General features: G+C 36.4%; 2 protein-coding genes and 1 pseudogene across 2 annotated transcripts; 1 reads left to right on the top strand and 2 right to left on the bottom strand.

The window, feature by feature from the left end:
• Nucleotide 1: 1 nt before the first annotated feature.
• Nucleotides 2-7,164, bottom strand: LOC122042544 (annotated as a pseudogene).
• Nucleotides 7,165-7,630: 466 nt separating this feature from the next.
• On the top strand, nucleotides 7,631-10,610 carry LOC121981507 (3-hydroxy-3-methylglutaryl-coenzyme A reductase 3-like). The gene is made up of 4 exons (XM_042534071.1): nucleotides 7,631-8,343; nucleotides 8,637-8,818; nucleotides 9,140-9,486; nucleotides 10,225-10,610. The coding sequence occupies exons 1-4, from the start codon at nucleotides 7,655-7,657 to the stop codon at nucleotides 10,468-10,470; spliced, it is 1,464 nt and encodes a 487-aa protein (XP_042390005.1). The 5' UTR covers nucleotides 7,631-7,654; the 3' UTR covers nucleotides 10,471-10,610.
• Nucleotides 10,611-12,284: 1,674 nt separating this feature from the next.
• LOC121981516 (chitinase-like protein 1) lies at nucleotides 12,285-15,069 on the bottom strand. The gene is made up of 3 exons (XM_042534083.1): nucleotides 14,611-15,069; nucleotides 13,075-13,228; nucleotides 12,285-12,966 (listed from the first exon to the last, which is right to left on the bottom strand). The coding sequence occupies exons 1-3, from the start codon at nucleotides 15,041-15,043 to the stop codon at nucleotides 12,561-12,563; spliced, it is 993 nt and encodes a 330-aa protein (XP_042390017.1). The 5' UTR covers nucleotides 15,044-15,069; the 3' UTR covers nucleotides 12,285-12,560.
• Nucleotides 15,070-16,318: the final 1,249 nt, after the last annotated feature.

The following is a 16,318-nucleotide window of genomic DNA, read 5'->3' as shown; positions in this document are numbered from 1 at the left end:
CTTACTCGGGAGATTGCCTAATTAGCGGTTGAACACTCAATGGGCTCGATGGCCTTGAGCTGCTCACGACCTCGTTCATGCCCAATTCATTGCCATTCCCTTCTCGATTCACCTCGCCAACTTCGTTCTCCTCCAACGATCTCATCTTAGTCTGGGGAGTGAAAAGGTAAGTATGTACCGCTCCCGCCAAGCAAACGGACCCCAACGTCACCAGCGCATGCATCATCCCGATCCCCGGCCTCCATCCCTTGTCCGGAGCCGCGTAAACGGTCGCGAAGTACCCAGGGATGGTGGAGGCCACGGCGATGATCGCCTGGAATTTCGCCACGTTGTAGGTGTCCTGGAAGGCGTTGACTTCGTTCGGGGGGAAGAAGTGGCGGCAAATATGGGACTGGAAGAGGGTGCTGCTGTAGTGGGGGATGTCGACGAGGAACCATGCGGCGGCGCAGGCGAAGAGATGGCGGCCGTGGTGGCGCAGGAAGTGCTTGGAGAGGAGGGAGTAGGTTGGCGGTTGGGGCGGCGGCGATCGATGCAGGGGATCGGAGTCGTCGAGATGGAAGTCCGTCATGACTTTGCCCATGTCTGTGGTTGCCTTCATCACATTTTTTTCTACTAGCGCCGTGAATCTAGCGGTTTCCGGCATGGACATTCTCCAGTAGAAGGTCTGGCCGGCGGGGATCGCGCCAATCATGAGGATGATCCGCCAAGCCAAGTCGGCTTCCTCCGGTGTCACGAGCGGGTCCTTTTCCTCTGCCTCGGTCGCCCTGTTGAACGCGGCCGTCACTGCCATCGTCGCCGCCTAGCTCACCAGGATTCCGAAATCCTGCATCGAAAACACGGCAGCGATGAAGGAACCCCACGTTCGCTTATTAGCGAATTCCGACATGATCGTCGCCGAGAGCGGGTAGTCGCCGCCGATTCTGAGGCCGAGCACGAAGCGGAAGAAGCAGAGACTGGTAACCACGCAGCGACGGGTGCGGCAGATGGAGAATCCACTGGCAAAGGAGCTTGCCACCATGAGGAGCGAGATTCCATAGACTCTTCGCCGGCCAACGCGATCGCCCAGCGTGCCTTAGACCAGCTGACCGATCACAGTGCCCACCAACGCCACTGCCACCACCGCCGGCGGCGTGGTTCCCGGCTTCCCGTCTCCCTCGTCGTAGTATATCCGCCCGATCTTCTTAATTCATTATTTTATTTTTCTTTTTTATCATACCACATCCCAACTTTATTTAAAGCATTCCTCAACAACTCAAACTGAGAACTCATTTGCAAACAAACGGTAAATAGGGCTGTAAATAAGTCAAGTCGAGTCGAGCTTTGGGGTGTTCAAGCTTGTTGAATAAGATAACCGAGCCGAGCCGAGCCGAGCTTAAAATGAATCAAGCTTTTGAAATGAGTGTTCAAGCTTGGCTTGGTTTATTTTTTATGAGCTTGAGCTTGTTTGAAGCTTGGCTTGAGCTTGATTCGTTTAGATGTTATCAAGCTCTCAATTCAAGCTTGGTTTGAGCTTGGTTCGTTTAGATGTTATCAAGCTCTCAATTCAAGGTTGTTTGATTGTTTGAAACTTTTAATTGTTTGATTGGTTATTAAGATTGATCGTTTAAATTTATTTATTTATTTTATTATTTATTTAGCATATTGAAAAGAGTTTTATTAATAAATATGGTTCGTGAACATTGTTCACGAATGCTGTTCACGAACATTGTTCACGAACGCTGTTCACGAACGTTAACGAGCTGAACACATATGTGTTCAAGCTTGTTTGTTTATCTTAACGAGCTGTTCAAGCTTGTTTGTTTAATCAATCTTATGTATAATGAACGAACATAAACAAGTTCTTACCAAGCCGAACACCAAGCTTGTTCACGAACGCTTGGTTCATTTACAGCCCTAACGGTAAGAAACTATTTTCTAAAAGGGAAAAAGTTAAAACTTATTTGCACTTTCCACTTCAAGATGTTTAAACTGGATCTATCACATTTTTAATTTTATGAAAATTATATGATGAAGGAATGTATCATGGGTTCATAATCATAGACCTAAAAAAAATGAAATATGTGATGATTTTAACACAAATAATGATGTATATTTGGATGGTAATCAATCAGTGAGTATTAGTATTTAGGCAATAAAATTTATATATAGAAGTGTAAATATTCTACATTTTACTAAGACCCGTGAGTAAGATTAAACATTACCCATTTTATATACTCAAGTTTTAAAATATTTAAAAATATGTAGCGCTATTTCATTGTACCCTCCTTTCTTTTAACGTTCAAACTTTTTGTTTTACCATTCACAAATTTATTACTCTCAATTTACTTTATCAAATTTAGATATAAGGACATGAATATATTAACAAAGTTTTTAAGAGTATATTGATTTTTATTTGAAATGATCTTGGAGTTCTTTAGGCCAATCAACTAGTTTGTCTAAAATTGATTGACGTACACCATTCAAAAAATTTAAAGTTTAATATTTTTGAATCAGGGGAGTCCTAAAAACTTGTTGGCGGTGTTGGTTAATGAGTATCATTGTTTTAAATCTTATAACGAGCTTGTAACAAATTTTATCAAGCATTTGTAAGTTCAAAAATTTATTGTTCTCAATTTATGCTGTAAAATTTAGATTTACAAACATAAATACATTAATGAGACTTACATAAGTTCATTGGTTTTAATTTTTGATTTGAAATGATTCAAAATTCTTTAAGCCCATTAGCTAATTTCAGATAAAACTGATTGGTGAACCTAGAAAATTTTAAATCATTTAAAATTAAAATTGATGTACTCCTGCAAGCGTCCTTAATATATCTATCTCCTAGCTTATATCTGAATTCAATAGTATAAATTGATTACAATGAATTTTTAAATAGGTAGAGTAAAAATTTAAATATGAAAAGAAGGAAGGGATATAATAGGAAAGCGCTATGCCATGTTTGTAAAGTCGTGATTCTAGATCGTACGATCCTTTGATCCAGAAGTACAAATCGATCTAGGATCGTATAAAATCGATTTTTGCAGTAGGATCGCAGCAAGATCGGTAAGATCGGAACATAATCAGTAAGATTGTAACAGGACCGGAGCATAATCAGTGGAAGTTTTGAGAGGTTATAACTTTTGATTCGGATGAACCATGGGGCCTATAATATATTAAATCAAAGCTTGTTCAGAGATCTTTAATAAATTTCAAAGTTTATCCTTAACTACCCTATTACAAATCTAAAAAATATCATTTAAATCTTGTTCAGAGGCCCAGAAGATTTTATCTTTTTTTATTATTTTTTTTCGTCTTGTAAGGTTTTAAATTATTTAAACATATGTTTAATTATTTTTGAGTTAGTTTTTTATCAATAATATTTTGTTATTTCTCTTTCCCAAAATGATGAGTTTTTGAATGCCTATTGTCTAGTATTGTGTAACATCAATCAATCTTTAGAAGATTAGTTCCGACGTTCATATTTGAATCAAAGAATTCAATATATTCTGCTATGTACGTTAGGTGCTTTGTTAGCCTTTAAATTGGATTATTTTATAAACCAAGGAAATATTTTTGAGGTTGAATGTCTTATTATTATTGTATTAATAGAAATTTTATTTTATTTCATTTTATGATATGAAAATATAAATATTATTGCTGTTAGAGAATGATAGTTAAATTACTAGCTAATTTAAATTTGTATATGTAGTAATGTAATATGAGGTGTTGAGTGCAAATGATTGCATATATACTTAAATTAGTTATCAATTTATATATAAATGAGTTCTTAGGTATTTTTTAATTATTAATTATGTATAATAAGATGTTAAGGGTTTTTGGTAGGATCGTACGATTCTATGATTCGATCCCGACCGATCCGATCATGACCCTAAATCAATTCTGTGTAGAATCACGATTCTACCCATTATAATTTTAAAACTTGGATACATGAAATGATAAAATAGATAATATGAGATTTTGTAAAATATCGAATATTTAAATATTTTCTAAAGAAAATATATACTAAAGATACCTTGCAAGATGTTTTACTTCTTTTTAATTATGCAACTTGTCTTGCAAATCCACTCTATTAATTTGCGTGGTCAAAATTAAAATTTATACAAAATAAGCATATAATACATAGCATTTTAAACTAGAAGGTGAGGAGTCCATGCTCCAAAAGCCTTCAACATCCACACTTGGGAATTGTAACATTTTAGAATTATTTCATATAAAATTACTCTAAAAAAGTTTCATAGTTTTGACCGATTTTAGTTAAAATTATTCTATTTTAAAGTAATGCTATTTTGTATAAAATAAATTAAAATAAAATGTAAAAAGATATTTTGAGTAGAAAATCATACGTGGAGCGTTATTTGATATTTTTTAAGTTTGGTTTCGATGAGTTAGTCCTTTGATTTTCTAGAAAAGGTCGGCGAGAGATTAATTTAGAAAATGCTAGTTAGGAATTTTTGATAATTTCTATTTGAGGCTTTTGTAATATTCAACTTACTATTGTTGTTAGTATTTAATAAAAAACAAAAAGGTAGATTCTTTACTTAGCAGTCTTTCAAAATCGATCTCATGAATATGAAGGGAGATTATACAAATACATAAACTAAAGACGTATGATGAATAAATCCTAGATCATTAATTTCTAAAAATCGATCTTTAATTATTACATTAAAAATATCATACGTTCATCTCTTGGACATTGTTGTTAGTATTTAATTATCTCAAGCAGATGTGTTGGAAAAATGAATAAAAATATATTTCAATGTGATTAAAAAATTGGTTTCTTATTTAAAAAGTAATAATAATAAAAATTAACTCTGATATGAATGAAACAAAAGAGCGTATTAAAAACAAAACCTTGATAATTCAACATTTCTTAAAACTCAATTTTATGGACTTGGCTGGACTTGGCCTTTAGTAGCTAGCTTATGAAGTACTATCAACTGGGTTAGAATCTTAATATAATCAAGATAAATTTTTTTTTTTCCTACGTTCATTATTTCAAAAATTAATAGTTATTCATAATTTATCTTCTCCATATTGATCCAAAAATAAATTGATAGAAATGCTAGGAGCGAGCATAATAATCTTTTGTCAAAATTTAATTTAACTTACTTTGACTTGGCTTGACTAGCTTGGTGGCGACCTTCTTAACTCAAGTTCAATAAGTTAAATCCATCTCGATATATCAAGTAAGTTTGAATTTATAAATACAATTATTATCATTTAGACAAACAGGGAGATGCCCCCAACAACTTTAATTCATTTTCATATAAAATGATATCTTAATCTTAATTTTACAATGCGGAGACATTTTCAACTGTTTAAGTTTATATTTTCATGCGGCCACAGGACGGATTTAGAATGTTAGATAGGATGATATAGTAAATGATGAAAATAATTATTATTAAATATATTATATAATAATAACTTCTTCAAATTTGTAAAATATATAATATATGTTTAATTAAAATGTGAAAAATAAAGAAAATTTAGTCTTTGAAGATTCGAACTAACTCAAAAGTGTATCAAAATAGAAACAAGACTTACCATTAAACCAACTAGATATATTTTATATGATGGAGTAAAATAATATATATACTAATAAAATAACAAAATTTCGAGGGGAGGGGGTGGTGCCGTAGCCCCCTCGTGTCCTAATGTAGATCCACCACTGCTGCCACCCAGAGAAGATTATGCTATGACAAGAACAATTTTTAATCAATTTACCTTCAATAATATAAATCGATCAAAATTTTTAAAAAAATGCGGTGGCATTGTAATTTTTTTTAAAAATAATTTAGATTTCTAGTTTTTAAATCAACTAATCATGTAGATCATGATCTGATTTCATATAAATTTTCCACCAACCGTCAAAGTAAATTCGAAAAGTGCTCACGTTGAAGACCATTGAGAACCGTCCTCTACAATCGACCCATCGCTTACAATCCTGTAGATCACCGATCCAATCTCATATAAAATTTTCACCGGTTATCAAAATAAATCTGAAAATACTCACGTTGAAGACTATTGAGAGCTGACCTCCACAATCGACCTATCATTGTAAGCCGTGATGCTACATCGAGATACTAAATTCGTGGGTTGCAAATACGATCGTTCTGCCAAGTGGGAGGTGAGTATCCACCAAACATCTTACCGTTGCACCTTACTCCAAGGGCAATTAGGTGTGTAAACGAATTGAGCCGGCTCACGAGCTTTTTGTGCCGGCTCGAAAAATATTTGATTTATATTTAAATTTATCGAATTCAAGCCGAAATCGAACATGATCGAACTTTTTTTAAGTCGAACGTGAGCCCAAATTATATTATTTGATAGTTGACAAACCGCTCGTGAGCTTTAATATTTTATTAATATAAGTTAAATATATATTAAATAAATAAATTTCAAGCATTTCGAGTACCTATTTTCAAGTAATAATTCGAATAGTTTGTATACATGTTCGAATCTTTCGAGCCGAACTCGAACCCGAGCCCTAATTCAAACTGAACTCGAACTAAAAATTTTAAATTTTTCGAGCTTCTAATCGAGCTGAAACTCAAATATACCTATTTCGAGCTGAATTCAATACTTATATTTTTCTACATATTCAATTCGATTTGATTCGTTTACACCCCTAGGTGCAATGCAACTCATTTCAAGAATTGAGAATAAAGTGACATTTCGAGTAAATTGAAGTAGGGTTGTTAAAAATGAACCTAATTTGCCAATCCGATCCGAGTTAATTTGAAAAAAAATCGGATTCAAGTTGTGAGTTTTCAGATTTCGAATGAGTTTGGGTTAAAGTTTGTTGGATTGACTTAGGTTCGGGTTGACCTAGTAATTTGATTTGAATTTAAGATTTTTTTAAAAATTAAATTTTATTTTAAAAATTAAGATGTTTATAAATAATAAATGTTAGTATAATGATAAAATATTAAGATAAAAAATAAATAATTATAGATAAACAATAAAAAAAATTAGTTCAGGCAAGTTACTCGGATTGATTTGATTATCCGAGTTTGAGATTCAGAATTTTAAATTCGGATTCAAGTATTAAGTTTTTTTTTATAATCAATTTTCAGTCCGATCCGAACTTATACAAGCCCTCCGAATGGAGGAGTTTAAATCCTCTATCCCCAATATCACCTGTCCCCTTATTTCACTCATCGCCCCAGTTTACTGTTAGCGGCTTTCGGTCACTGTCCTGATCAATACTATAACCCTCGGGGAAGGTGTACCCAAGGGGATTGTCATCGGTACGATCGGCGCTGGAATCCAGCCGGATCTAAGTAAATTTTCCTCTACCGTCGATCTAAGCTCCTGCTCTGATTCGGCTGGATTCCGATGACGATCGTGCCAATGACGATCCCCTTGGGTTCACCTTCCTTAAGAGTTATAGTATTGATTGGGCGGCAGCTGGAGGCCGTCGATGATGGACTGGGATGATGTGTAAGACAGGGGACAGGAAGATTTGGGGACAAAGAATTTGATTTCCGAATGGACACCTACGATTAAAACAAGAACGAAAAATTGATATCATGGTGCGTTAGGCCCCTGCGATCGCAATGGCCCAAGGCGGGGGAAATTATAAAGGTCCCCCATCGCCCAACTCCATTCGAACGTTACACAGCCGCGCGCACCTCCACCGCCTTTGAGCATGGGCTCCCGGCGAAGGTTCCTATCGCGGCTTTCTTTTTTTTCCGGCGAGAAAAATCGACGATCGCCGTTCGCTTTTCCTGTCTCCGTCCGCCGCACCAAGCTGCTCCTCTCCATTTTAATCCTTGTCGCCTCCCTACTCCACCTTCTCGGTCTCAGGGAAACCCTAGCCGTTATCGCTCCCCTAGTCTACTGCCTTGGCTTCTCCACCTTCTTACTCGCCAAATTCATAGCTTTCCTCCGTGAGAAAGAGCGCGACGACGAACGCTCGCCCCTCCAAGCCGATTGCAAGAGGGCGGTCCTGATCCATCGGGAGACACTACGGCGAATCACCGGAAGGGGCTTGGTGGATTTGCCGCACCATGGGTTCGATTACTCTTACAGTTCGGAATGGTTATGTGAGCCCACAGTGGGGTACGTCCAGCTTCCGGTGGGCGTACCTGGGCCTCTGCTGCTCGACGGGAGCCAGTACTATGTACCGATGGCGACCACCGAGGGCTGCCTGGTGGCCAGCGTGTCCAGGGGATGCAAGGCCATCGCATTGAGTGGAGGCGCCACGAGCGTCCTCCTCCGCGACGGGATGACGCTGATGCCGGTGGTTAGGCTGCCGTCCGTGGGCAGAGCGGCGGAGCTCAAGACCTTCTTGGAGAACCCGAACAATTTGGAGACCCTCGCAGAGGTGTTCAACAGGTGTTTGGTTTATTTCACCGCTTCTTCTTTTTGAATCAAGTAGAGATAACTTCAAGAAACTACTGTCAATTCTTCTTGGAGCGCATTTGGGATGTCGAAATAACCAAAATTCTTGCGAGGTTTTAACTACTGATTAAAATTTTCTACTTTTGTTTTGTTCCTATGGATCGTTAAATTTCATGAGAGTGACATTTTTCTTCTCCGCGGGAGATTGACAGTAGATCAAAGTCATTACACTTTCCCTCAAAACTTGAGTAGTTTAATCTAATCGAATTGTATATTGTCCTATACAGTGCTTCCAGATTTGCCAAGCTGCAGGAAATCAAATGTGCTATGGCTGGGAGGAGCCTGTACATGAGATTCAGATGCGGCACAGGAGATGCCATGGGCATGGACATTGTTTCTGAGGGCGTTCAAATTGTGTTAGATTACCTGCTAAACAATTTCAACGACATGGAAGTCATAAGCACCTCAAGTATGGTTCTTTTTCTCTAGCTTGGCTAATTATATAATTAAGTTATTAGATATCTTGTTACTATTTGACCAAGAAAGATTGTTACTTACTAAGGGTTTTTGTTTACTGGTAATAAATGAAGTGCCTATTGGTGGTGTCTCTGTCAGAAGAATGGGCCACAAAAGAACACTGTGTTGGTTTCCAATCTGTCATAGAATATTTGCAGAAAACTTTTTCCATTAACTATAAAATTGAGCAACATTCATTTGCAGAAACTAAAGATGTGGACTAAATAAAGACATGTTCCAAACATCTTGTAAACTTTCTCTCGACATTACCCAGGTAAATTCTTGTCTGAAAATAAACCAGCTGCCATGAATTGGAAGGAAGGCTGCGGCAAATCAGTTGTTTGTGAAGCAATCATCAAGGAGGAAGTGGTAAAGGAGGTTTTCAAGACCAACATACCGGCACTTGTAGAACTCAACAAGATCAAGAACCTAGCTGGCTCTGCAGTTGCTGGTTCTCTTGGAGGGTTCAATGCTCATGCCGGTAATATTACATCTGCTATCTTCATTGCCACTGGCCAAGATCTGGCTGCCAATGTGGAGAGTTCTCAGTGTATCACCATGATGGAAGCTGTGAATGATGGAAAGGAACTTCATGTTTCTGTGACCTTGCCATCGATTGCGGTAGTGTATCCAATCTCATTGCTTCCTTTAAATCTCTAAAATTCATTTACCTTATTAATTTATGCATGGATCAAGAGTTCAACTATCAAGAAATACGCAAAATAGTGCTGTTCCATAGATATCAATGATGATATGGCTGTGCTGGATTACCAGGAGAGAATCTACTAATTTATAGGTGATGTAGCATTGATAGATGATGATATGGAACATAATCTAAAGAAAGATCTGAAATATTCAACATGAAAGTTAGTCAGTAGAATTGAAATAATGGAAGCTGGTGAATGAGTATAGACCACAAAGAGAGTAGTATAATTCAAAAGGGTATTCAATTACCTGAACTAATGATTATGCTATCATATTGCTCATGTTTTATAGAACCTCATGTTGCACGCATTTTCTAAATCCAGATTGCTATTCAACAGGCTACGTTTTATAATCTTCATACAGCAGCTTGAACTTGCTAAAATTCTACTTGCATTTGTTGCTTCATGCATATATGATAGTGATGTTGAAATGCAATCTAACTGAATCAGTTCTACTGACAGTGGCACTGGTGGTCCACCTTAAGAGCCTGTTCCCTATATATGCATACATTTCACTAGTCACCTAGTGGATATTATCATTATCCATATTTGTGCTATTATTTTGAACTAAAAATGTTTATGAAGGAAAGGATGTTGAAATGATCATAAATGATCGTGCCAGTTATTTTATTTTATTTTATTTTTATGCAATTAGGTTGGCACAGTTGGTGGAGCGACTGAGCTAGCTTCACAGACTGCCTGTTTGGACCTGCTTGGTGTGGTGGGTGAAAGCTTGGAATCTCCTGGTGCTAACTCTGGGCAACTGGCCACCATCATCGCCGGCGCAGTCCTTGCTGGTGAGATCTCCCTCCTCTCAGCTCTCGCAGCTGGGCACCTAGTCAATAGCCATATGAAGTACAACAGATCCCTACGAAGAGGAACCAAAAATGGACAATTGTAGAAGAGAATAGAGTGCACTGTCGTTTACTTCTATAGATAGAAAAATAAATAAATAAATACATGTATAAGAGCTCAGCATTGATTGAGTTCTATGATGGGCTAATAACCTGAGTTTTGTTAGCTCATGAAACAGAGAATTGTTTAGGGAGGCAAATTAAGCCGCAAACTAATAGACCACATACTCATTAAATCTAGCTCTTCGTTTCAAAATCTTCATATATAAAATTCCATTAGCTGGGAATACAATTGAACTATTCGTATCAAAATGCATGTAGACTGGTTTCATATTTTATCCATTAAGTATCTAGACGGTCTGGTCCCATATTCCATCCACTAAGTACCTAGATAGTCCAGTCTCACATTATGCACACCAAGTAAATCCAAGAAATTAGAAAAACTCTCAAGCACTCATGCACATTATAAATCCCATATTCCATCCACTAAGTACCTAGATAGTCCAGTCTCATATTATGCTCATGAAGTAAATCCAAGAAATGCGTGAACTCTCGAGCACTCATGCACATTATAAACTCAATCCCCGCAAGTGCTCCTTGCGTAGGATCGAACCCTAGCTCGTTGCCTGTGAGAAATACCCAACCGCTTTCCAGCATGTCATGCCTTGGAGGGTATCAAGTGGTATAATATATGATCAGGTAACAAATTGTTAATGAATTTTTTTTACAAAGTGAATCTAAGTTAACTTTTTTAAAAAAAAAAGTGAATCTGAAGTTAATACATAACTACATAGTTCAACTATACCATTAATTTTTTTTCTCTACCTGGCATCTATATTAAGAGGGAAAAGATGGTCGGTTTGATTTTGAAGACGACAAATACGTCAGCCATAAAAGAGTTGGAATCCTTTTTGTTTTTGCATTAAAATAACTTATTTATGACAACTAAGAAGAAGAAAAGGTAAAACTTAGATTGTGTATAGTTTTACAAGGATATTTGTATTAACAATTAATTTTCTTAATAAGATAGTTGTAAATTAATTTTTAAGTGAACCAGGGATTCATATATAATATATTGAAAAAAAATTAAGACTCATTAGTTTAGTTTGATTTAATAATATAAGAACATAGATTTGTATACGAGCGTCATCTATGTTGTAAATATGTGCTACTTTGTGTGCAAAAAAAAATTAAGATACACAAAATAGAATAGACTTAAATCAGCTAAAATTGACCAATTTTAGAACTCTAATTGAGATATCACATGAGAATATTAAATTAATTAAATTAAAATCTAAATTACATAAGGCTTTGATTTGGGATTTTGGCCATTATTCAAAATTGATCAAGGAGCAAAAGCTCCTCAATCAACGCGGAGTGAAACCTCTTTTTTTTTTCAAGTGGAGTTTGAATCTCCTGTAAAAAAGTGCTGAGTGAAACCTTTTTTTTTTTTTTTATAAAGTGATTTCCAAATTATTTTTTATTTGATTCATTCAATTTAAAAAGGAATTTAATTCAATTTATTTAGAAATTTTCTAATAAGATTCACTTTAGTTTCAGTTTTTGATTATTTTCCTAATTTTTGTTCTCTTCTAGCAATAACAAACTAGGTGAGTTTTCATTTGAGTCATCTTGATTGCAACACACATTAGACCTTTGGGAACATGACACACAAGTTTGATATTCTATCACAAGAAGATAAGTGAAGTAGGAACCAGCCAAGAGTTAAAGGCATCATAGCTGAGCACACTGGGAAAAATAAGAGGTCATGACAGATCACAATATTGATCATTCACTTGTGAGTACATTTTTTTTCTCTATCAAAATGCAATCGAGCAAGAAGGTTTTTGAGCCTGAACAATTTTTAAACTGAACAATAAAACTTTCTTCTTAGGAAGAGTAATTCTGAAGCAAATACATAATGTAGTTTTGACAACAAAACAAGTTCTTTGGCCATGAGAACTAACATAAGGCCACATAGATAACACAACTGCATGATGGACATTACAAATGAGTATAGCTGATTTCACAAATAAACAAGTCTCATCTTTTACCATAATACAAATTGACACAATCACTTATTTGGAGCATTATTCCTGAGTTTTGATTCCATTTTTGGAGCTTTTATAGTTGTAACCTAGGATGTAGCATCCTTGTATGATGGATTAAAAGGCACCTGATCAGCACAATCCCGGTTATCTCCAGACTTTTGGCGTCCAACTCCCATCAAATCCAAGTAATACTGATAGTGAGATATGATATTGTTCATGGGATCAATATATCCCTGGCCGCAAATTTGATCTGCGTACAATATATTCATGGTAAGACCAAAGCCAGGTAACCTATTGGACAAAGTGTCATTATTTGTCGGCTTCCAGTTTCCAACAAGAACATCATGAGCTGAAGGCTGCTTCTTCTTCATTGGTGTCATCCACCTCCATATTGCAGCTTGGAAAGCTATGGTAGCATTTTGCTCTAGGTATTCTGGATGGTGCAAGAGGTCCACATTTAAAGCATCACCAATGAGTCCATAGTTGTAGTTCCTTCAAGTAATTTAAATTTGCGATTAACATGATGATATGAGAAAAAAAATTTGTGCTCTATTTGCAGCTAATCCACAGTAGAAATATGGGAAGAGAAGATTTGCACACCCATAAACAGGTAAAGCACCGCGACCAAAGTATGAAGCTCCTTCAGCACATGGATATAGGTAGTTTGGAGTGCAGTAGTCTTGGCTTGGGCTCATTTCATGGTTATAGCATAATCCCCATGCCAATGGACCACCAGTGGCAACACCATATCCACCTGTAACACATGACCACAGACAAGTATGATGACTGTTTGTACATGTCATTGAATATCAGCAAACAAATTAGCCATGAAGCATGGGTGATGGGTCCATGCAGCATGGAATTACTTTGACGAGTAACTTTTCAATAAGGAATTATAGGATCAGCGTTAACAATTCATGCATTTACTGATTTACTGAGACTATCTACTTTTCAACTTATTTGTAACCGTAAAAAGTCTCTTTCAGGGCTTCTTGGTCAAGTCAGACATGCATCTTCATTATAGATTGTGCAGAAAATGAGATCTAAAAATCAACAGCATCAGCAACATTACGTTTTTTCTGATTAACTTTTCATCATTGCTTCCTAGTTGTTTATATTTATACTGAGCAACTTAATCTTCTCCCACCATGTACTGTGTTAAGATGGCTTAAAAATAGAATCTTCTAAAATTTGTCTTCTCTACACATCTTGGCATGGTCCATAAACATTAATCACCGCATATTTCTTTTCCATCACCATGGCCAAAGAAACAAGTTTGAGAGTAAAACCATTTTCAGATCCACAACAATGCCAACGGCTTGAATTGTAGCTAATCATCAACCCCCCTGAAGAACACCCTCAGTAACCACTCCTTCCCATATAGAGTGTAAAACTACAATTTGATCCGACTGAAAGTTTAAGCCTATTAGTTGATTCTGAGGCAGAATATCAACACAAGAAATTAAATATATATCAAAGCTATAGATCTGTTACTATAGGTGTTATTAATGCACGTCTTGACAGCTCAACAAATTTTGAGAGAATAAAACTTTGTTAATCCTAAGCCAAGGGAACATTGGGTGTGGCAAATGTGAACTCAAGAACATCAATGCCTGCACATAATCATCTTCTTTTCTCTTTGTTTTTTCCCCTTTCTTGCCTACAGAAATTAACAAGATAGGTTGTGGATATTTAATTTTCCACTAAACCAGCAAAAACAGTAGTCAGATTGTCTCTCCTTATGATTGCATTTTTTTTCCTCTTATGATGAATAATATCCGAGCACAAACAAATAGCTGATGTAAAAACCTTGGTTGATAACGACACCATGTTTGGTTTTGGTCAACGAACTAATCACTGGGCAGGCAAAAGGAAGCAACTAGCAATTTCAAGTATTTTCTTAACGTATTCCTATAATCCTTTTTAAAGGCGCTAAAGATATATTACAACCTCTCTATTCTTCCTTCCATCTGATGCATTCCTTTATATCAATGCAATCGCAAGTAGATGCCAACCAGAACCATGAACAGGAAGAAAAAACAAAGAAAATCGCCGCAAATAAGAATAGATGCACGAACTAACAAGATTCGAAGATAAATTTTGCTAAATCAAGGAAGAAACGGTGTGTATTCTTACAGGAAGTCTTGCTTCCGACATGGCCGAGGAAAGCGGCGATCTCCATCATCTTGGTCTCCTTGTCGCCGGTGGTGCCGAATCCGAGAGGCTCGTAGACTGCGGCGGCGGTGATGAAGGAATGGTAGTCCCAGAATCCGACGGCGTGGGCGACAGGGGAGTTGCGCTTGCTGAAGAGGTTCTCGAACTGGTAGACCTGGAAGTAATCGGTGATGGTCTCATTGCAGCAGTAGATGCTGCCGCTGCATTCCCACCCCTTGTCGCACGTCTTCAGCTTTGACTTCGCCTCCGCCGCCACAACCGCCGCCGCGATCACCAGGAACGCCACCGCCCAAGCCCTCGCCGTCCACATTGGATCGGATCCGCAACTTGGCTGCGCCTGCGAGAGGAGAAGGGAGCGGCGCGGATCTGGTACAAGGACAATACCAGCTGTCATGTGGAATTAAATAGGCTCTGGAGACAGACTGAGGTGTCGGTGATCCAACTTTAATAAATTACGTATATTTTAAATTCATTATTATTGTTATTATTTTATTTTATTTTTTTTTTACAACTTTAATATATACGACGGCAAGTGATTTAATTATATGTTTAGATGCGCATTAACTAACTGAATAGATATTTTTAAAATGCTTCTAGCACGTTATTAATTGTTAAAATATCTCTTAAATTTTTTATAGCTCTTGGTCAGTAATCCATTGGAAATTAGGTAGGAGAACAAATTGGTCTTTTTATATTACTTTTGACTTTATAGAACAACATTATAAAACATTTTGTAATTTTCCTACGAGTCAATTGGACATTAAGCATTAAATTAATGCTACAGAAGGGAGTCGAATCAAAGTTTCAGGACCTATGGCCCATTTAAGATGGGCCGAGTTCGCCCAATAACCACAATGCTGGACCATCTGAACTGAAGACAAAATATATATTAAAATTTATGCTATGTCTGAAAATATTAATGCATTAAGAAAACTTTCAAAATGTACATTATATTATTTTGATTAAAGTGATTAGGAGATTTCACCCTCCAAAGATTCAAAAACTAAACAACTTGATATTTTTTTGAACAAGTGGAGTCTAAGGGGCTGCTTGTTTGGGGGGTTTGGAATGGGAATGGAATGAAACATGGTGCTTGGTTTGGGGAAACAATGATGGGTCCCACGGATTCATTCCTCTAAACATAGGAATGGGCCATTACCCATAGGAATGAGTGGTATGAGAATCATTCCCATTTCATTATTATTGACAACCATTCCTATTCTCATTCTATTTCTCTTATCCGAACCAAGCACCCCCTAAGAATTTATTAGTAGTATTCGTTAGTTAGTGAGTATCATTATCTGAGACCATATAATAAATTTGTGATTACTTTTTAAAAGTTTTTATAAATTTTTAAAAATTTATTGCTTCAACTTATACTATCAAATTTAGATATGAATGCATTAATATATTAAAGTGTATATTGATTTTAGATTGAATTAATTCAGTATTATATAAGTCCATGAATTAATTTTAACAAATTAATAATAAGGTTTTTTTAAAAAATTTAGAAAGGCTTGTGCAAATATTTAGAGATGTACATACGCAAACGTTATGTAAATATATCTAATTATTTAGGGTTTACGGTATGATGGGATCCATGTTTCCTAAGCAATATGGAGGAGGGACTTTACACTTAATCAGATTTCATTTGATTATACTTCTCAGC

This window comes from Zingiber officinale, chromosome 1B, assembly GCF_018446385.1.
Source record: "Zingiber officinale cultivar Zhangliang chromosome 1B, Zo_v1.1, whole genome shotgun sequence".
NCBI classification, from domain to species: Eukaryota; Viridiplantae; Streptophyta; class Magnoliopsida; order Zingiberales; family Zingiberaceae; genus Zingiber; species Zingiber officinale.
Note: the sequence above shows the minus strand (reverse complement) of the source record. Positions and strands in the feature narration are given on the sequence as shown.